This window comes from Andrena cerasifolii, chromosome 6 (genome assembly GCF_050908995.1).
Source record: "Andrena cerasifolii isolate SP2316 chromosome 6, iyAndCera1_principal, whole genome shotgun sequence".
Classification (NCBI taxonomy): Eukaryota; Metazoa; Arthropoda; class Insecta; order Hymenoptera; family Andrenidae; genus Andrena; species Andrena cerasifolii.
The window spans coordinates 9245898-9267507 of record NC_135123.1 but is presented as its reverse complement, the minus strand read 5'-3'; the positions used below and the strand labels follow the sequence as shown (position 1 = coordinate 9267507).

At 44.1% G+C, this 21610-nt stretch overlaps 3 protein-coding genes across 7 annotated transcripts; 1 reads left to right on the top strand and 2 right to left on the bottom strand.

The window, feature by feature from the left end:
* Positions 1–4905: 4905 nt before the first annotated feature.
* Positions 4906–9576, top strand: Egr (TNF superfamily member 12 eiger). Its single transcript, XM_076814381.1, has 4 exons — positions 4906–6285; positions 7880–8439; positions 8500–8965; positions 9096–9576. Exons 1-4 carry the CDS (start codon positions 5920–5922, stop codon positions 9273–9275), a joined length of 1572 nt encoding a protein of 523 aa, XP_076670496.1. The 5' UTR covers positions 4906–5919; the 3' UTR covers positions 9276–9576.
* LOC143370069 (armadillo repeat-containing protein 3) lies at positions 9369–13811 on the bottom strand. The gene is made up of 12 exons (XM_076814684.1): positions 13307–13811; positions 12682–13243; positions 12459–12623; positions 12039–12201; positions 11853–11971; positions 11622–11780; positions 11200–11438; positions 10972–11136; positions 10753–10889; positions 10501–10669; positions 9943–10265; positions 9369–9905 (listed from the first exon to the last, which is right to left on the bottom strand). Exons 1-12 carry the CDS (start codon positions 13561–13563, stop codon positions 9589–9591), a joined length of 2775 nt encoding a protein of 924 aa, XP_076670799.1. The 5' UTR covers positions 13564–13811; the 3' UTR covers positions 9369–9588.
* A 156-nt stretch (positions 13812–13967) lies between these two features.
* On the bottom strand, positions 13968–20093 carry Gli (carboxyl ester lipase-like protein Gli). 5 transcript variants are annotated; one of them, XR_013085522.1, is made up of 11 exons: positions 19844–20087; positions 19504–19756; positions 18921–19337; positions 17586–18744; positions 17333–17523; positions 17079–17265; positions 16202–16307; positions 15932–16127; positions 15742–15857; positions 14808–15348; positions 13968–14719 (listed from the first exon to the last, which is right to left on the bottom strand). XR_013085522.1 is itself a non-coding variant. In XM_076814359.1 (10 exons), exons 3-10 carry the CDS (start codon positions 19182–19184, stop codon positions 14973–14975), a joined length of 2595 nt encoding a protein of 864 aa, XP_076670474.1. In that variant the 5' UTR covers positions 19185–19337; positions 19504–19756; positions 19844–20087; the 3' UTR covers positions 13968–14972. The 5 variants fall into 5 exon arrangements, 4 of the variants coding, with proteins under 4 accessions (XP_076670474.1, XP_076670475.1, XP_076670476.1 ...); XM_076814359.1 differs by having other exon boundaries at positions 13968–15348; XM_076814360.1 differs by having other exon boundaries at positions 13968–15348; positions 19853–20087.
* Between the last annotated feature and the right edge of the window lie 1517 nt (positions 20094–21610).

Genomic DNA, 21610 nt, shown 5'->3' with positions numbered 1-21610 from the left:
GGAACTCGTTTTCAAGGCCATCGGATCCTGCTTTCGCGTAAAATCGACCTGGATCCTTTTGATCGTCCCTTTGGGAGTCCGTAACGGTTCGATTCGTAGCAGGGCAGGGATCGTCGTAGGCCCTAGGCACTTTTGCTTAAAAACTGTATTTGTAAGTCCTTTCAATTTATTGTTCACGTCATTCAATTGTTAATATATTTACATTATTTTTTAAATTAAATTATATTTTCAATTTTGTTTTTGTTATATTAGAATACATTCTCATTTAAAATTTCATTTTTGGACTTTCGTCGGCCCTAGGCACAGTGCCCACTGTGCCTATTGGATAAGACGGCCCTGTAACAGGGAATTGAAATATCGTATCGAGAGGATTACTTGTGTTTGCTAATATAGGGGCTAAACTTCCGAAAACACCCATGCTCCAAATTGGCTGAAATTTTGAAAAATATTACATTTTACATAGAAATAATGTTTTGCGAGAAGGATTTCTGATGATATGATTTTTTTTACCATTTTGATGTCATTCCCTATCTTACCGACGCAGTGCAGTATATTGTATAATGGGCAAAATTTTTAAAACAAATAATTACCGTGCTTGGTGAAGGTTCAAATCCCCAAAGGAGGACAACCTGCAACATAATTTTTTGCTAGGAAGAGGGTACTTTAAGCCATCTGTTGGGTATGTGGGGGCCTCCGACAACAATCCGACTCTGTTCGACGCCGGATATTAGGATGACTGGTTTGCATTGGGTCGGAATGCCAAAATAAAATATAAAACATTCCCAAGGCGGCAGAAATTACAATGACCAAAGTTAGAGGCTTGGATTAGGTTTTAAAAACGGTCGGTAACATAGGGATTGACACTTAAATATTAAAAAAAAATTGAAGTAAAAAATCCTTCTCGCAATCATCATTTTTGTCAAAAAAGAACCTATTTTCAAAATTTCAGCCAATTAAGCACTTGTGGACACAAGACCTACACAATTTCATTTTTCTCACAAAAATGACCTTTTCCCACAAATTTCGGAATTCTAAATGGCCCGCAAAAACCTGATTTCCTATTTTTGCCCTTTACTACCCTCCGGGTGGAGATACGAAGTTGAAAATTGCCACAAATGTTTCTTTTTTAATAAGCTTTCGAATGATTCATCGTGAGTCGAATTCGATTCAAGGGCACATTTGACCATCTTAACCGGCTATACCCTTTAGTATACCTCTTTTCGCTTCATGTTCTCCTGATATATTGGCCAAAATCTGGCGAAAATTTTCAGAATGCACAAAATTGGGCTTTGTAACAGGAGAACATGATGTCGAAAGAGGTGGCACTAAGTAACGTCTTCGGAGAGAGAATCGAGGATGCCTTCGAAGCTGAAATTCAGAATACCTCTTTTCGCTTTATGTTCTCCTGATATATTGGCCAAAATCTGGCGAAAATTTTCAGAATGCACAAAATTGGGCTTTGTAACAGGAGAACACGATGTCGAAAGAGGTGGCACTAAGTAACGTCTTCGGAGAGAGAATCGAGGATGCCTTCGAAGCTGAAATTCAGAATACCTCTTTCCACTTCATGTTCTCCTGATATATTGGCCAAAATCTGGCGAAAATTTTCAGAATGCACAAAATTGAGCTTTGTAACAGGAGAACATGCCGTCGAAAGAGATGGCACGAAGTAACGTCTCCGGAGAGCAAATCAAAGAGCAAGAAGTGGCGCAGATGTTTCGAGACAGCGACTGTTTAACGAAGAGACGCAGAATTTTCGACATAAAAAATATATTTTCTGCAATTTTAAAGAAGCCTCATTATATCCCAAAAGCGTTTAATCCAATATGACCAACAGTTTTGTCCAAAAAAATTCTTAAATATCAGTTATTTTTAGGGGGCTGTCAGACGAGAATCCCCCCTTAAAGAGTACAAAACAGCGTTTAACTAAAAACTTGCTTATCATACTACTTACACACAGTTCTTTCATTAATTATTAAACCAACGATATATGTAAGTAGATCATTACCTTTTATACCACATAGCAAAAACGCGTTAACTACCAAGCAATCTGTTCAGTCATGAAAAAAGGAAAAGTATGAGACCCACATAGATGTTCCGATGCTCTCCCGCAGTAAACACTCCGAAATATCTTTCTTTACTCTTTTTTTTATTGCGTTTCGCGTCTACTTATATTTAGACCCGAAGCTCAACCTCTGCGGATTGATGCAGTGGCGTGGATCGAAGCCGAGAACCCACGATATTACATCTCTCCACTATCATCACCACTGCATCTGATTCGCATTATCTAGTTGGCGGCTGTCTAAACCACAGGTACTTAAAATAATCGCTACATACGCGAGAAAACAATTGACGTTGTTCCTGTCGGTAACGCATCGTGTTGAATACTCGTCGCATTGTCAGATGTTGGACATGCTTGATGCTTCTCGACGGGCCAATGAATCGCCTTCTTTTATTCGCAAATAGAATAAAACGAATATACGTGACAGAAGCATACATGCCACGGATGAATTTATTTATTCAGCTTCGTAGAGCAATATAAAGAAATAGGATTCGCCTCTCGGGATCGAATACGTGGAACGCAAGAAAGCCGTGGAAATAGCGAGTAGGCAGACACCTCGAAACGAGGAGAAAGGCTGAATGAGATAATTGACAGCGAGCGCGCACGTTTCGACTCATCAGACGTAAATTGATACGGATCACGAATATTTCGTCTTCCTACACGGACCAAACACGGGTTAAAGACACGCTTAAAGGCACGTACACAGCCCGACATCGCGCAGCGGCTAATTACGATCGTAATTACGGAATTTCTGATAACACGGCGCGCAATGCGAGACCACCGTGCAGGCATCCAACGTTCGTGCACGGTGGATTGTTTCTCGGAATTAATCTCACATTTTGCACGTTGCATTCAATATCGGCACGGGTCTTCCAATTATGAATTATAGAAATTAACCCAAATGAATGCTTCTGTCGACTTGGACGAAGAGGTGATCGTCACAGAATAATACGCGAGAAAGGTACGCAGAAGAAAACGTCACAAACGTAAATGCTGACGCATGCGACGCCAGATAATGGGCATCTTCGAAGCTCCACAAATAACTCCAACAAAGCCTGCAGAAATCGGCCAATGTGACGCGCGATTATTTCGATCGTGGAAGATATGCATTTCGTTTTCTTTCTACGAGGACATTACTCTCTAACGTAATTGCAAACTCTCTGTGTTTCGTTCTAAAGAACAAGTATGAGACCGATTTTCCATCTGTTGCAGATGCCACTTTGATATTATAATCCTTAGCTACTTCAGAACTGAACACAACCCAATATATTGTTGCGGGCACCGTGTATAACAGTATTTATAACCTGCTGGTGCTCGCATCTGAAGTAAGAAGACGGCTACAGACGACAGTCTTATGTCGAGATTGATTTGCTGTCAATATTGTGTCGAACCGAGATTATATAAACGTTGAGTTACTGTGAATATTCGCTGTATTTACAAATCTACAATCATGGCTGAACAAGAAGCCCCGTCAACACAACATTCGGCGCGATAATATATAACCTATAACCTACGATGGAGCAACTTCCTATAAACTCACCTGTAGCGTCTAATAGTTACTAGAGTTTCCTAGAGTTTTTCCCCTAAAGTATAGGTTATTATTGTTAAGAAGCGTTACTCTTTTCACAAACTAATAATTGGTTAGCAAGGAAGAATTAATTATTTTATTCAATAAATAATGTTAATTTGAACTAAATAAATATTAAAAATTGGCGCTATACAGCCAAACACGGTTGACCCTGTGTGCAACAGGCTTGAAGTAGGCAATGCCCGACTGATTGACATTTCGCGGTATTAATGCGCCGCTTGTGCGCGCCTCGTGTTACGAGGATGCACGAACGCCCACTTCTTATTCACGTTTCCCAGCGAGTGTACATGTTCCAGGAAAGGATCCCACGGCGTGGAAGTTTATCACCAGTGATGTCAGCGCTCCGCTGTTGCTCCGCGACGTCTCCGATTCCGAATTCTCCTGGCCGACGTACAGGAATTCGATACACCTCTGCTCCTGGAACCGTCGTCCCCTGGCGAAACAGCTCCCGTGAGAAAGGGCCCAAGCGGCCCCCCCTCCGAGAAACTTCGCTTCGACGAAGATTATCGCGCAGGAAGCATCGAGCGACCCTGCCCCTGCGGGACTGCAACACAGCTTGCGGTCGTACAACGATTTTTACGGCGAATTGTTACGTATACGAGCTGCCTTTTTTTTGGTGGCTGTAATCGAGGAGGATGGGGCAAGGACGTTTCTGTACTGTTACCATTTTACTACGTTTTATTAACACTCTTACATCACTGGTATTTTTAAATGGTGCGCGAAGGACGCTATGAACGGTTCGAAATATTATATAATTCCACTAGCTTTACTACTCGGCTTCACCCGAAATTTAGATTCTGAGTTATACAAAAAATATTTTTTTATTTATTTATTTTTTGTTTGTGAAAATATTCATAGTCACATTCGTCTGGATTAGCCAGGCATAATGAGCTGGGACATATCTCGTGACCCCAGAGTTTACCGTTCGAAGGTTTTTGGCGACAAACACACACACTTTCTGCTTTATATATTACGATGTAGAACTAAATGTTTCAACGAATTAAATTGGTATTCTTTTTAAAAGCTTATCACCTTGTTCCTTGTTCGTCTATCACTGCGGTATTTCATAATACAAATTCCAGTTCATTCGTGGAAGTGACGTTGTATTCTAAGTAATTGAATGTTCGTGTTACCTCCTTTATCGTTGCACGCTCCTGATAGAAGCTCTTGATTTTTAACAGAATTCTTCTGTCGATCTATAATCTCTAGAGCTCCTATGACGACCGTGGTCATATAAATCGAAGTTATGTTCGGATCGAAGTTGAAGAGGGAGGCTGCTGCTCCCCGATGGATCACTGATCCACGCTACTGAGGTCCAGCGGTTCGCTGATAAACTCGATCGCGTTCAGCTCGCTCGAGTCAGTACGTTCGAGACTTTCGACCACGCTGGTCGCTTCTTCAAAACGCCCCGTCCGAGGTAAAGTGCATCGAAACATCACTCTGAGAGACTTTAAAACCAGGAGACCGAAAAATCGAGTATCGCTGAGTTCTCCTGATGCGAATCCTGCGCTAATCCCTCTGTGTTTTAAAATAAAATTAAACCAGTCGGAGGCAGGGAGTCGAAGAAGCCGAGAGGAGTAGGAGTAGAGCGAGGGACAAAAGGAAAGTTGGGACTAGAGTCAAGGGGTCGAATATTCTGCTCGATACTCTGCCTGCCTCGAGTTTCCCAGCAGAGGGGAGGAAAACCCACCGGACAGGTTTTAAAGAGGGCCAGGATGAGGGACATTTAACGTCTTGATTCATCGAGGGCTTACGAAATCGTGGAGTCAGGTGAACAACCGGTTGCCAGCGCCAAAGGGACACCAGTAACAACCCGTTTCCACAGTGTTCTCAACGAAATTGGAATTTATTAACTTCCATGCCGCTGAACATCCATATTGGGTATCCCCGTCTATCTTGCTACGAGAAGAAAACCTGATTAGACTGCTTTCTTCATCGCGGAATATCCCCTCGGCGATTGCGCGTCACTGAAAAGAACTACGAAGATAAAGGCACGTGGATGACATTGGATAATACCCTAAGGCACACATACAAGGCGTGATGCCCTTCGAACTGCATCCGACGATGGAGAAGGAATCCTGAGGAACTGTTCGGGGAGATTCTAGCGATGGTTGCTGCAGGTTTCAAGGAAGCATTTCTGACGAGTCGTTTTGGGGATCTTTGAACATAGAAGGAGAAGGGAAACGAAGGGTGGTGAGGAAGGATCGTTACCTCGTAGTGCTGGCGTAGCTTATTGTTCGTTGCACAAAGTGTCATTCGTTAGATTATAATGACCTCAGTGTTGCCCGAGGCAGAGGCGAAGGTCGCCAAGGTGAAGCAGAAGCTGATGAACGACGCTCCGCTTAAGGAAGAAACGCGCTCGTTCTTGAGCTTCTCCAGGGGAAACTTGAGCATCTCGCAGTCGGAGCTGGAGCGGGGCTTCAACAGGCATCGTTTTCGACCCGACAGGAACACGATACTTAGCGTCGCTGCTCTGACGATCGCTCTTCTGTGCTTGGGCTTGGAGACGTGGAAGCTGCGCTGCTCCCTGGCGAATAAACACGAAATAGAGGAGCTGAAGAGGGACGTGGAGGGCTTGAAGCATCGACTGCTCAAGGAGGACCTCTTGGACGAACTTAAGGCCTTCGAGGAGCAGGTCAGTCGGTACTATTAATAACTATCACTGTCTTACCAGCTCTGAGTCTTTATTAGCACTCAAAGTGAGTTCACTTAATTTCTACCAATCTAACCACTGCAATTCTCATTGCAATCTCGCTCGCCTTTCATTCTATCGTCTTCTAACTACCCATCGCGTCAATAAGAACCACTGTTGGAATATTATCAACAGGAGATATTGCAACGAGTCTCGTTAGATGAGGAGTCAGCAAAGCTATTATCTCCAGAGAATTTTCCTTTAGCGCGGGAAAATCGTTTTAATGACCTCGGCTCCGTCGATAAGTCCATTGCAGAGGCGCGGGATTTTAAGTTAAATCCTGTTGCTTCATTTGACAGATTCGTATTAACAATCGGGCGATAACTTACATAATGGTTGCGATAATTTAAAGATTCCTCTGGAGCTATTTAATTGAGTCTGATAACGAGGCAAAGGACAGTAGTTTAACTGTTGAGATTAATATTGCCCTTATCCGCTGGGTCACTGTTAATCTAACGATAAAAAATGCCATAAAAATAGGCGATAAGGTGTGCTCGAGGAACGTCGATCAATAATATGAAGATGGAAGCTTTAAAGTAAGAAGAGAGTGCTAATGGCCCATACATATCTTTATTAAGACTTCTTCCTTTTAGCTTAAATCAGAGACTGTTATAACTAAATTTTAAAAGTTATGGCATAAGAGTTAATATCTTTCTTTAAATGGTTTTGGTTATAAATAACCATTATCGATGACGAGATTTTTTTCGGTTACGGTATAACCAATATCGGTTGCGGGATTTTTTTTTGGTTACGGTATATTTCAGATTCGTAATCAGCGACCTCGAAAATTATAGTGCACTCATTTTTGTATAAATCAAAGATCACCATCTTTAGGCTAGTTTTTCTCGATTTCCAGAAATTATTATTTGTAAAACTTAATACTAATTTCAAGCATTAGTTAATAAAATGTATAATTACTACTGATCCGTTTTTATTGATTAAAACATATAAATTCTATTATTCATTGTATATCGTTCATAGATACAAATTATTAGTACTATTAGGGTAATAAAAATTGATGGTGGTTGAAAGTAACAAAAATAAAACTCCCGCCATCGATATTGTTTACCGGTAACAAAAAAAAATCCCTCAATCGATATCGGTTAAACCGTAACCAAAAAATCCTTCAATCGATATTGGTTAAACAAAAAAAATTCTCGTCATCGATAATGGTTATTCGTAACCGAAAACAATTTTCGTCGTCTATAATGGTTATTAATGAGCAAAAAATATTTCCGAATACAATAATTGTTACCAGTAACCAATACAGATAAATCTTAATATTTTTAATCACTTCATTTTTCGAAAAATTTCTGCAGAACTTAATGACGACTGATTTCCATTTGAATAAAAATTAATATTTTCTCAACGCATTTTTTTCGAAAATTTTGAAAAATAACTGTTATTATGGATCTCTGGCTTAAATCTGAGTTCAATGTTTGCAGAGCATCCCACTGCGCACTGATTAATTAATTCGGAGGAAAGTCAATGGAATATCTTACGCTAATCACATTCCTCGTCTCTGTTTCTTCTTTAGCTGTACGCGCAAGACCCCAACGAGGACGACGAGGACCCTGGCGAGGCGGACATCGAGTACGCCGACTACGAGTCTACCTACGATGACGATTCTCTGTCTTTCCACAACCGTTACCCGGATATTACGCGGCCTAACTACGGTGCCAGGACATCGGACTTCCCAGACTCCTCGTCGACGTTCTCCCCGGTGCCTTCACCCGAAGATCCCCGGGAGAGTTCGGACAAGGCCATGATGGAGGTGCTGGCAGCTGTACAGATGGCCGAAGCGAAGCGCGACCAGGAACTGAAGAAGAAGAAGGCTTCTGGAAGCAAAGCGCTGGAGCTGAAGAATGATACTAAGCAGAAGCGAGACGTCTTGAGCTCAGACAGCACTAGGAAGCTTATGTTGGAGTGGGAGACAGCTCTGAAGCGTAAACGATCCATTGGCGGTGAAGAGAATGATGCCAGGAGACCGATCCTTGATCGACACCCTGATAGGGATCACACGACGAGGATGATAGCCTCTGATTTGGATCATCTTGGAAATCCTGAGGGAAAGAGCGCCAAGGAGAAGCATGACCGGTGAGTTCTACCTTTCCACGACTTCGCTATAGGTCTTCCACTGACGATACGCGTTTCCAGGTCAATGGACGCTTCATCAAGGCATCCACCGAAGAAATACTACACCCTCTCGTTCCCAGACTCCGCTGAAGCGGTTTCCTCTACAGAGGGGCACGCCTCGAGCCGCGAAATAGTAACACATAAGCCCAAGAAGTCTGCTCGCAGGCTGAGGAAGAACTACAGGTCACCCACGCCCGTCGTGGCTGCTCACTACGGCGCTGACAAAGGGAAGCTCGGCAAAGCGGACGCCGAGCACGCCGCCAATGGCAGAGTCCGCCACTTGGAGAGCGTCTTCAAAGCTTGGAGTCCCAGCGACTGGGTGGCGGGCCTGAAAATGAACCAACACCTTGAGATGAAGGAGAATGGAAGTCTCGTGGTGCATCAGAATGGATTGTACCTGGTGTACGCGCAGATTCACTACATGGACGATCGCAAGGAGGCTGGCTTCCACCTGGAGGTTAACAATAGACCCATCTTGCAATGCACGGTGAGTGAACTACATTTTACGGAGGGGATGAGCTGACGAGGGGAAAGAAGACGGCACGTATATTAAGCGCGGGTATATCGATTCGATATCGCTAGGGCTGTTTAAAGCTGTTCTGAATAACCTTTTTCAGAATTACAACCCAGACAGGAATATTAGCAGCACTCAGTCCTGCTTCTCCGCCCAAGTCACGGTTCTGAACAAGGACGACGTCTTGGTATTGAAGGAAGTGAGCAGTTCCTCCAGGTTCGTCCTTCTCGAAGCGGACAAGACCTTCCTCGGGCTGGTGAGGCTCGGGCAGACACCGAGATGATGTCTCAATGATTCAATCCGACTTCGTTAAGAAGTTTTGACAAGTGAAACGTGTACCCTACTCTAGCGGTCAATAATTCATTGCCACAGTGGACGTGGGCGCATTAATCGGTTAACGATAACTGATTAGCTACTTCACACTCATCTATGGACATGAAAATAGTGTACATAATATCCTGTTTTATTATCGTGCGACTCTGTTAAGCCATCGTCGACCTTCTACAGCCCAAAGAGATAATGCGAGTGTGATTTTGTAATAGATTCGATCTTAAGAAAATAAATGCTTCACGCAAGTGCCTTTAGATTATGAACCATCAATGGAGGCATAGTTTGTGGCAGACTAATTGCTTCTCGCAGTACGTGTCGGCTGAATAGCTGCCAATTGGAATCAGATCCCCGGGCGTGTTCATCAAGTCGACGATGAAATTGGGTTTCAATAGCTTCGTTGGGAAAACGAATTGACGGGTATCTATCGGGGCCGGGTCCTTGCTTGCGTCTTCTTCCTTTTGTGGGTAGGAGTAGAAGGATTCACGTACTACTATAAATTCTGGACAGGTGTGCTTCTTGGCGTAGGCTTGAAAGGAAGTCTCTGGCGGACTCTTCGTCTGCGCGGTATTATTATGAGATAAAATGTTTTTCAACATGAATTATTTCTACTCGCGTCTAACGTTTTACCTGAGGCACTGCTATTTCTATCCAAGCCTTCCCATACTCTCCGCGCACCAAAGCAGCAGGTAGATGTATTCTATCGGCTATCACTTTAAAGAGCAAGGCTCGCTCGAAGTAGGAGCCGACCCTGAGCATCCCCAGCGGTATCACGCTGGTCTCTATGCTGTCTTTGATTTCCTTCAGATGGATCTCCAGCTGGTGGTCCACGCATCTGATGAGGGGATCGGGCCCTGACATCTGCTGGGCCACGAACTTGCCCAACATCTTCGCCCGTTCAGCTACGTAGCTGACATTTACCAAGTCTGGTCTCGTTTCTGACGTTCTGCATCAAAACGTTGCATAACAGTCAAAGACACTTGGATGCTGATAGCTAACGGAGATTGCTTAAGCAGTGATGAGCAGGCCCGAAATTGTTTCAATTGTAAATCTATGTCAGGAATAACAAATTCTCCCCAGAAATTAAAATTCTTTGATTAGTATATTCGAGTATTTTAAGTTTCCACTTTTGGCCCACTACTGGCCAAAGGTTGCTCGTCACTGGTTTAGAGGACACGTACTCCTTCGACTCTGCAGCGATAAGCTTGCATTTGAAGAGCTCTATGCAGTCATAGAGGCAAGGGTCGCACTGGAGACTCCCAAATTTCGAATCCTTCACCATGTGTAGGATCATAGAGGACATGAAAACCCCTTTATCAGCCACGTCCTCTATATTCCCTTGGTTCAACCCTGCGGAGGCAAAAGGCAGCTGGAATCTAGGCACCCGTCGCTCTCCAAAGGAGCGAAGAAGCAAAGCAGATAAAGTTCATCACTTTCTAAACCGTTCCGATCCAACTCTGCTTCCTGAGCTTCCTCAGAGTTCGATGAATGAGGTCGAGTGCAGTTCACCACGTACACTGGCTCCATGGGACAAATTTGGAACTTGAAGATGTCATCCAATACGGGAAATCTAATTGAAATAAAATTACAAGTGGAAATGAAGGTCCAAAGTATCCAAGGGAAGGAAACAAATGAATGTGTGAGTGTCCTACGGGCAGGCGTTTCTTCGGAGGACGTAAAATCCATCCTTGATGACGTCGTGCAGAGACAGTCGTCCTGTGAAGGCGAACTTTATAGGCAGATGAGAGTTGAAGAGGGCCTCTATGCACGTGTCCCACGATGGGACAGTTCTCGCGGTGGATCGGTTGTTCAGCATGCTGAAAATCGTTAGAAGAATAGAAATTCTCATGCTCCATTGTCGAAGGACCAGAAGAACTTACTAGTTTAAGTATCTGGCAGAGACGAAAGCGTTCGAGAGAACCGGATCCGCGCATAATAATTGAACCAGTTGGGCGGCCGCGTTCCTTATTGGAATCGACCTCACGTCACACAATAGATTATATAATTTGCTCGGCCCGCGGGCCTTCAGAAAACCGGCTCTTCCGGCTTCGTCCAGGCACAGGAGGGATAGAGCGTTGCAGCAGGCGATTTTGTAATCGTCCATTGATGGAGACGTCAACTAGCAGTTCGAATTATAGTAGATGTTTGCATATGAATTTCAAATTATAGAAAGTAGAAGAGACACTAAAGTTAGCGCCTGAAAATTCTGATTGAACTATATCTATTTTAAATATTCTGGGACAAGCTTGATGTAGATATTTCAATAGCTAAACTTAGTACAAAGCGTTAGACTTTGACTTACATCAAATGATGCACACATGGCATCGATAACATCTCCTTTGATCAAGATGGTTCGTAGACCCTGATTCCTTGCAATGATTGTTAGGCATTCCACAGATAACACTAGGACTTCTGCGGGAACCTTGTCCCCTGGTTGCTTCATCAGCCGAAGAAGATAGTTCTGAGGTCCGTAAAAGAATATTCTTTTTCCGAATGAGAATTCTACTTGTACGAGTGTTCTACGGCTACTCACTTGTCCTTGGAGGTCCAAGAGGTCGTCACAATTCTTAATATCACATTGCAATAGCTGGTGCAAGGCGAACAGACCCACTTGCCTGGCACTCCATTCTAGGCTTTCGTTAACTACTATTTCTGCAAATACATTGGAAATTACTAAAACCTGTGATTGTCCGAAGAAAATGGTAGGCTTCTTGGGTACCTAAAATGCTTTTTATGCAGTAGCTTTCAGTGAGTTGTTTAGCAGCTTCGTGGTAGAGAGTCATCATACCGATACCGTGGCAAATGATCTCGTAGAGGTCGGACTGCACTTTGCTTGCCAATGTGACTAATAAGTGATCGACAATCCCATACGCGTACAGCGCCTTTGGAGTGAATAAATCTATCTCTTAATAATGTATATTCGGCTATTTAACTATTTAGAGTCCAAGGAAGGCCACATAACAGATCTAAATTCCTCTATACTAGAGCTGTAAATATTCGAATACTTAGATTATTCGAATATTCGTTACAGCCCTGCTCTATAGAATTCAACAGAAATAGTTCCTCAGGCTCTAAGATCCAATTTAAAAACGCATGTTACTCTTCTGCCCCGAGTGCTGTGCGAAAGGTAAATAGCTACGTGCAGGGCGTGCACGAAGAGTTTGGAACTCGGTGTGTCTTCTATATACTTCAGTATCTGCTTAATGCCACCAATATCGTCGAGCAACTCTACAGTTGTAGCATTGTTAGAAGCCAATTGTAGGATTCTAAGTGCTTCTGCATGGAGGTCCTGCCACTCTTCGTTCTAGATCAGGAAACGTGTACTATTAAGTGTTACAGGCATGCATGGGATTGGGTCTTACATCTAAAAACTTTAGCAAAGCCTGGAGACCGTTCGATTCCCGGAACAGATTCTGCAGGCGATCGTCCTTGCTCCTGCTGACCAGATCAGCCACGACATTCATTGCAAGGCTCTGGATCTCAGGGTAAGGTGAGTCGAAAAGGTTGTACACGAGATTGAAGTTGAAATTCTGAAAGCGAGGGAATAGGTGTCTCAAATAGAATGGAGGCGATAAGTTTAACTGTTCGTTCTGAAGAACCTTTGTCTCTATAATGGCCCCCGCTCCAGTGGGATCTTGCAGCAGATTGTACATGATCTCTATGTTGTTCTTCTTCACGTCTGGGTCAGGCGACTGAAGCCTTTCGAACAGAAAATCCATGTTCGGGCACTGGGCCAGTAACTGAGCTGCGCCAAACATGTCCTTCGACATTTCTGCTAGTATCAGCGATGAGAATTCTTGCATGAACAGGTCCTTATCGTTGGCGAGGACTTCAGTGAAGTGTGGAACATAGTGATTGGATTCCAGCAAGAAGGTATGGACATTGGGAATGCTGACCATTTCTGCTAGTAGCTTCGCCGCAAATCTACACGTTGCAATGGTACGTTAGAAGATCATGAACAGCGTCTTGTACATGGAGGTCATTAACCTTCGAGTGAACAGGTCTTCGTGCTCGATCAGGGGAATCACGCTATTCACGATTTCAAGGTCGAATAGAATCTGCAAATTCCCCTGCGCTTTGCTGCCATACTTCGCCAATGCAGCAGCCGCAGCTAAAAGTACAGGCTGTTCTTGGCATTGCAAGAGTAGTATCGCTGTTCCAGGATATTTCACTTCTAGGCGAAGGGGATCGAACTTGTGCTTAGTCTGCCCCTCGCGGTCCACTCGCTCCTTGCTCTTAGACATATTTTTCTACGCACAGTTTATAGTACGATAAATAACCCAGTTTTAAAAACAGAAATACACAGCTGTGTTTTCACATTCTGGGTTCTTACTTGTACAGTCTTTGGTCCCATCTCCTTTTACTTTTCATTGAGTAACTTGTAGAGAATTGGAAGGATCAATTCTAATCATTGCTATTTACAAACTCCTGGAATGTATATTCATTGTGACATACGACCGAAATGAATATTGCTGCAATGAAAACCAGTCACTCATTCTCACGATGATGATAAAAGCCGTCGCGCATTTTGGTCAACCGTGGCGAATTAATAATTAATTGTCGCTGCGCAATTGTTTACGAACTTCTCGCTTCGTATCGCCGCGCTTCGCCAAATACGCGACGGCCTTAATAAAAGAATTTCCTGATCTCGAGTTCGCTTGCACAGTGTATTTCAATTATAAAAACTTAATTGGCGGTGTTCTTTGATTCTGTAATACTTACAGTAAGTGTTGACTTAACATTAAATGCGATTGTACAGTACTATTAAATTTCCTTAGAACGGAATGTATCTTACAGTCTATAAAAATATATAAATTCTCTCGATATAACAATATACGTCTCTACAATGAGATACTGTGAATTACTAGAACTTGTTCAATGAAATCGTGACATTTGTAATCATGAGATCGATTCGACTATCACTACGCGTGTCTTCTAATAATACTATAAATGTAGCCGCGTAAGAATACACTGCTCATATATATTATATATCCTTTCGCGGTAAAAACGACATTAGACAATCCATACTTCGCTAACCGTACAGACCACTAAATTTCTTCGTTAACGTTACTCTATTATGACCTGCATTAACGGTGTAATATATTACTATTGTGGCGTGTATCGTTTTCTTTGAAATATATCCTTATGTCCTAAAACGGCGCAACGTCCGTCCACATAAAATTAAAATATAAAAAAAGGTATAAAATAACTATTCGATATGTACAATGCTGGATAAAAAATATACGTATCTACCTACACGTAACAACCGACGTTTCCATGGACGGATGAGATATTCAGCTGAACCTTAGAATATTAATTAAAATTCAGTCGTTTTCTGTGGCTTTCTGATTCCCTGCGTACGAGGTGTTTCTTAATGTCTACGAAGACGATTTGCGAGACCTGAAAGCAACATGGAAACAAGTCAGTACAGGTGTATGTGCGCGAAATATACTTTCTTCCTTCGTTTCAAATTCAATCTTTGCAATACCTCTCGCCGGTCCAGAAACATCTCGTACACGTAAGAACACATATAAACATAGTTACAAGCATTTTCCAACAACGCCAGCTAGGTAGACCCGCTAGAAATCTTTCCACGCTGTGTTTTCGTCCAGAGAAATAAATAAGGCGAAAGAAGGTACAGAGGTGGTGGGTGTTACACGGCTGTCTGTGGAACACCTTGGACCAGCTGGGTCTTGCTCTTGCTTTTGGGCAAGGAGGACTGGCTCATCGCTTTGCTCAGCTTGGGGTGGCCGTTTGGCGAGCTGGTGACGAACCCTTCGGACCGCATGTCCTTGAGCGAGACGTTGGAGTTGCTTCTGAGCGACGGGGTGGAGCTGAACTTCCTGTTGTGGGCCAATCGATCTTGAAGCTTCCCGTCGGCTTGCCGCGGCATCCTGGATCTGACCGACGGCGTGTCGCGGTACTCGTAGACATTGTCCTTCGAAGCGCGAGTCAGATTCTCGATTCCCTCCGAGGGTTCGTCGTCTCTAACCATCAGGATGTCCCCGCTATAGTAGTGATCAGATTGTCTGAAAGTCAAGCCACAGAGGGGAGTAAAGAACTTTACCTCACACGAACACACGTCGCCTATAAAGATATTGTAGCCTCTCGAATGAAACAGAGATTCATTGGCAATAAATTGAAAGCTGTGCAATAAAATGTACAGTGATGTGCCACACACCACCATGTATGAAAAGTGCTTCGATTACCTGCGCACACTCTCGCAGCCTTTGTTTTGCTGCATGAATTTGAAAGCGAACATGGAGTTAATAGATACTGTCTAAGTGATAGTCACCATGAAATAATATGTATAGTTTAACTGTATAACCAGAACCATCTCCCGCATGCGCCATAGATGTAGCGAGTGCTACTAAGTTATACGGTGCAGTCATATGGGCTTGGTTCTGTTTACCTTTCCTTACCTTTTGGCATTACGCCAAAGCATACAACACACCACCGAGAGTACTATTAGCAGCAGACACGCCGTAGAGACTGACCAAAACGCAATCTGTAAGGGTTGCTTCGGTTCCCACCAATACTATAATAAAAGTAGCGAAGTGAATATACACGTGCCAGATTTATGAGTGAGACGAATGTAAATGGCTCTCTTACTTCAGTAACGGGTGGATACGTGGGCACCAATCGACCAATAACCGTTGGCAAGTATATAGACCAGAAGGCGCTTTCAGTCTGCCGATAGTTGAACAAGATCGAACTGTTGAAAGTAGTGTTAATATTCAAGTATCGTAACTGTCCTGGTCTGGCAACGTCGAAGTGCAATCCCAAAATTTGTGACGGCGTAGGGTTTCTACAAAAAAAAGACAACACGCTTCCTATCGCACGAGAAAAAGTAAGAAACTCATACAGTGTCGATGAACATACCCAAATGTTGCAAAATTTGCGTACGCCTTCATGAAGAAGTGGCTCATATTGCGATCACTGTCTGTCCACATATCTCGCCGCAATTTCCATTTTTGTGGGAAAAATTCTAGAAAGATAATATCCTCTGATTCTGCGATACACGGAATTAGAATGTTTCATGGGGTAGGTTACTCTCAAAATTTTCGAAAATTGGTTTTTAGGATGTTTGCATATTCCGTTAGTTACATCTTTTCTACGTATTTTAAGCGCAACCGGGCCCCAAAATTTTAAAAAATGTACAAGCCTGCACATGAGATCGGATAACGATGTCCAACTTTAAACGTGATTTCCCAGAAACTACGTTTCCCAAAACGGTGAACATAAAATCTCGAAAACCGCTCGAACGATTTGAATGGAAATTTACAGGAAGCTGCAGGAAACTATTCCCCTCCATGTATTGGCAGCACATTTTCAATATAAATTCTTAAAAAAAGATACAAAATATTTTTCCTACAAAAAAAGGAAAAAAGCAGAAACATCGACATAAAAATTGTAGTAATTTGTTTAACAAAATTTTGCTTCCTGCACAAGATGGATACTGTCTTACAGATTATAAAAATGCCTTTACTTTGTGTTTTAGGTCATTCACCTGTCCGGAATCGTGTTCACCATCAAACGGTGCATCGCGTACACGTTCTCACATTTATATTTATAATTTTTTTCCCTATAAATATATTTAAAATTTTCTTTTTGCGCATTAAAGTCAACGAAATGACGCTTAAAAAGTAAAATAAAAAATATCTCTATATTCATTTATTACTTCAGAATGTGCGTTTGAACAAGGGCCTGATTTTGGGTTGTTGAGGGTAACCTGCCCCCTTAAGTACTTTACACCTACCGACATCCATGAAAGGCGCTCCTGTCAACCAAAGAAGCTCAGTGTTGTGAGGCACTCTCCGCCACTGTGGCAACTGCAATGCCTCTATAGTTGTATTCAACACGTACAAATAAGTAGGCACGTGTTTCTGCACCAACAGTTTCGCAATCTTGTCGAAAGGGGCCACGTAATGGAAATCCGACAACAGCTAGATACATAAAAGAACGTTACTTTCATGTACATATGCAATTAAGATTACAATTTCCATTACTTACATTGATGTACTGGTCCCGAACGTGTGTAACATTTCTTGGGTCTGGCCAATAAGTATACATATACTTTATAGCATCGTAGACGCCTTGGGGATTCAGAGTGTAGTTGTATCTCAGAACAAGTTCCCAGACTTTTTGATCAAACGCTTCCGGATCGATTATATACTGATTCCTCGCCAACGTTACATTGTTGTCTAAAGGAAAAAAAGCATTCTCTACATAGTGCGTATGATCCGGTAAATTCTAAAATACATACATATAATATATGCTGCCTCTTGGGTAGTCACACCAGCCATGTATGCCAGGTTCTGTTTAAACCTGTCGTTTTGGATACTTTCCTCGGGTGTCTCCTTGAAGAAATGCCAATCCGATGCTCTCCAATCTTCGTACCAATTATCGCTTGGTACAGTATAGTTCGTGTCCAGCACAGGACCCCATGGGAATGTCCCAATGTGCGGTTTTAATTCAGAATTACCCAATTCAAGGAAGGACCTACCGTCTTTCAAACACTGCACCAATTTCCAGCTGCTTTCTATGCTACAACCGAGCATCTCTGCGTACACTCTAGATGTATTCTGTGCCCTGTACTTGTCTATTACGACTGCCCAATCCGCCAGCGCGGAGCCCGACTGGGCTATTACTTTCGAGACCATCTCTCTAGTTCTAGGAGCGACCATTAACAATCCAGCGCTCGCTGCGCCAGCACCAGGTCCGAAAAGGGTTATAGCATCAGGATTACCATTGAAAGCTCTGATGTTATCATACACCCACCTCAGCGCCATAGCTTGGTCGAGAATCCCATAATTTCCAGGGCTGTTTTCGTCTCCCGTGCTCAGGAACCCCAATGGTCCCAATCGGTAGTTAACAGACACGACTACTACGTTATAAAATGCAGCTAGCATATGAGCGGGAAACAAATTACTCGCTCCATGGGTGAATTCTCCGCCGTGAATATAAAACATCACCGCGTACGGCTGAGCTAATCCAGAACCGATGAATGGTGTGAAGACGTTTAAATACAAACAATCTTCGTCCACGTCCCTGACTCCTTTAGTGGTACCGGTGTACGAGCTAGGTTGAGGACAAGCCGGTCCCCAATCGACAGCTTGCAGCAACTGCCAGCCTCTATGAGGTCTGGGAGGCTTGAAACGCCCTTCCCTGGTAGGTGGCATCGCGTAAGGAATACCCAGAAATACGTTGACATCCTTAGTCACTCTTTCCACCGGAACGCTCCAAGGCCTGTGTCTCGCTTGCGGGTCGTCGTACAAGTAAACTTTGAATCCTTGCACTTGCCCGTAAGTGGTAGCAACAGTCACGTCTCTGTCCAAGTTTTTCGAATCCGACCGCTCTCTTCCTTGCAGATCTTCCCGCCAGCCGCTGAGCACCCCTGGCAAAGGGAGCCTCGACGTTGTCTCCTTAAAAGTATCAAGCCCTTATTCAAACACTGAACGCTATTTACTTCGCGCTGTACACGTCCCGCGTATGGGACAGCCCAGTATCTCTCCCACGAATTTGTGTCATTGATTTTAAAATAGACTAATCGATTTCCATAGGTTCTCAACTTACACAGCTACCAGTTTAGAAGACTTACCTCGTACAGGTATCTGTCGTCGGATGGTTTTGGGGGTCCTTTGTAAACAGGGTCCAGGTAACTGGGACGGTACCCGTACCTCCTATCCTTGTAAACATAAGTGTCGGGCCGTCGATCGGGCCCGTTCGGCGGCACGTATACACCGTCGCGGCCGTAGTACCTACTGCCCAGCGATATTTGTTCCTGACACAGCACCCCAACCGTCAGCAGCCAGAAATTAAAACAGACGCAGCCGAGCGACGGTCGCAGCCCATACGCGGCCATTTTACCGCAACGGGGGACAGGTGTGGTCTGTGGTGAGCGTCCGTGTGTGTAATACACGCGTGACACCGCTACGCGACGGTGACGCGCGAAAAAGCGGGGAACTCGGTCTTCCAGGAAACTCTCGAGCAGCGGGACGGGGAAAAGCGAAAGGCGCTACGAAAGTAAAACCACGCGTAAACCGTACGTTCATTGAGGAGGCGCGCTCGCGAGTGGCACGCCGCTGGAAAGTGGACGGGCTGCCTTTCTTTCCTCGTAAAAGGAGAACGCGCCGAGCAGCGGGACTCTACCTCCCGTGCGGACCTCGCACACGTGCACTTACGAAATCGACGACGACCACGGCTGGCACGCGCGTGGGCCAACACCCTGTAGCTTGTCACGTTCGAAAACGGTCCTTACTCCCGCTCCTTGAGTACGGAGCTTCTGTCTGCAGCCAGCGACGGGCTCGAGATTCTTTCCAATTATTTCGATAACTTTAGAAGCAGCCTCTGTACGATTTAGACAGCTTCAGCACTGGTGACAGAGGGAGTTTAATGTCCATCGCCGCTCTCAATAATCTGCGTCTCCGGTAGCTCCTACGTAAATGAAGGGTATTTATGTTTGTTGGAATTGAGTCCACGACTGAACGGTAGTAATCGTAGATGGTATTAAAGATTGTGTACGATACAAACGCAGCTCAGTCAGCCGGGCCCCGAGGCCAGTGGAGGGTAATGTAACACTGGCGTGCAAATACGCGCCGCGATCGCTCGCCCACGCGCTAATAAATATATACCCGCCGGAGTGATCGCCGAGCGTGATCTACGAGTCCCTATGATCGTCGAGGTATGCCATCGCGTGAACGGATGAGTCGTTGCGCGATGGTATTATACAAGGTGTCTCCACAACCAGCGATGAATTTTCAATATAAAAAGATTAATCGAAAAGGGGGAATAAATTCTTTTGAAGTTCCTTCCAAGTAACCACTCGATGCACGCGCATCCCACTCGAGCTTCCCCTAAAGAGATATCCGTACCGCTACCAAGAAGTCCCTTTGCCGTGGAAAATGAGGCGTCACGATTAATGTTTTATGCCGCATTTTTAACTCACTTTTAAATAAAGGCTCGCACCTTTTTCTCTCTTGATTTACGGGACACCTCGTCTAAGTTGAAACAGATTACTTACTGGCTCGTGCGATGGCTACGCTTATCTTGGGCCGATCCAACCTGAAAAAGATTAGATCAGCGACTCTCATCGAGATTGCTCGTCGATCTAGTTTCTCGCTACTTCACACAACAGCTAAATCTATTATTAATTAATTTACAGAATTCTGTAAAGTGCTATATATCTACAGATTGATCTCAGTAAACTGTAAATTCCTAGGCATTCGATACCCGTCGTAGGATCACCATCGATTCGTTATTGAGTACCTTTGAAATTGATAGCGTGCGACGAGTAAAGCGATAATCGCTCAGTCTCGCTGCTGAATAATCTTCCTCCGTGGATTACGCCTCCCCGATCTTATGTGGGTTACACACGCAGTTAGGCTTCGCGGCGGATTATCGTTTTAAAGAGGAAGGCTCGTTCGAGCGACGGCCAGATTAAGGGCAGCGCGTGCAATTATCGGTAAAAAGCGATCGGAATGGCACCTCCTGAATTCTCATGGAACGGGACGCTCGGGGAGTGTAGAGCGGCCGGCGGAATTTCACAGCCGCGGCAAGAGGACAAAGTAAAAGTTTTTCTGCCGCTCGAGGTCCCTCCCCCCTCGGGAGTTCTTCAATTTACAGCAATTGCTGGATTTATTACCGTTCCCCTCTCCAGCGCGACTTTACTTACATGGTACAGTCCCGGTAAAGAACCAACAGAGTTTAATTACGTCGTCCTCCGTTGAGCCGTCACGCTCGACGCGGCGGGGTCGGCTTCTGGGAACGCGAGCAGAATCTACGGAATGAGAAAAGTCACTTTAAAGGGAACCGAATGCGTTCGAACGTTGGAGTCGAGCTCGCCTCCCATGGCACAGATCATTGTTATTTTCAGGGAATTCGCATGGGTTGCTCAGACCGGCGCAGAACTTTCGGCCAGATTGATATTCAGTTTGAAGTAATCAAGCCTCGCTCTGCTAGGATCGTTTCAGCGTTTCATCCACGGCGGAGGCTCGCGTAAAATTGATTTAAACGGACGCTATTACGCTCGTTGTCCGTATCCCGTCGCGCGTGCATCCCTTCTTTTTTGTGGGAACATGCGCGTTTAAAACAGTCCTTCAACTCGTGGGAATAAGACTATGCTGAATGCAATTATTCCGTTGCAATTCTACAGTGGCCCTTCTGGTGGATACCCGGTTCGCGCCTCCACTTGCAATAACAATGTCTCCGGATAATTGTTTTCGACAGGGTGAAATAGTACACGTGCCCTAGTAACTAACAACTGGAGCTCCCAAGTAAACATTCACTTAC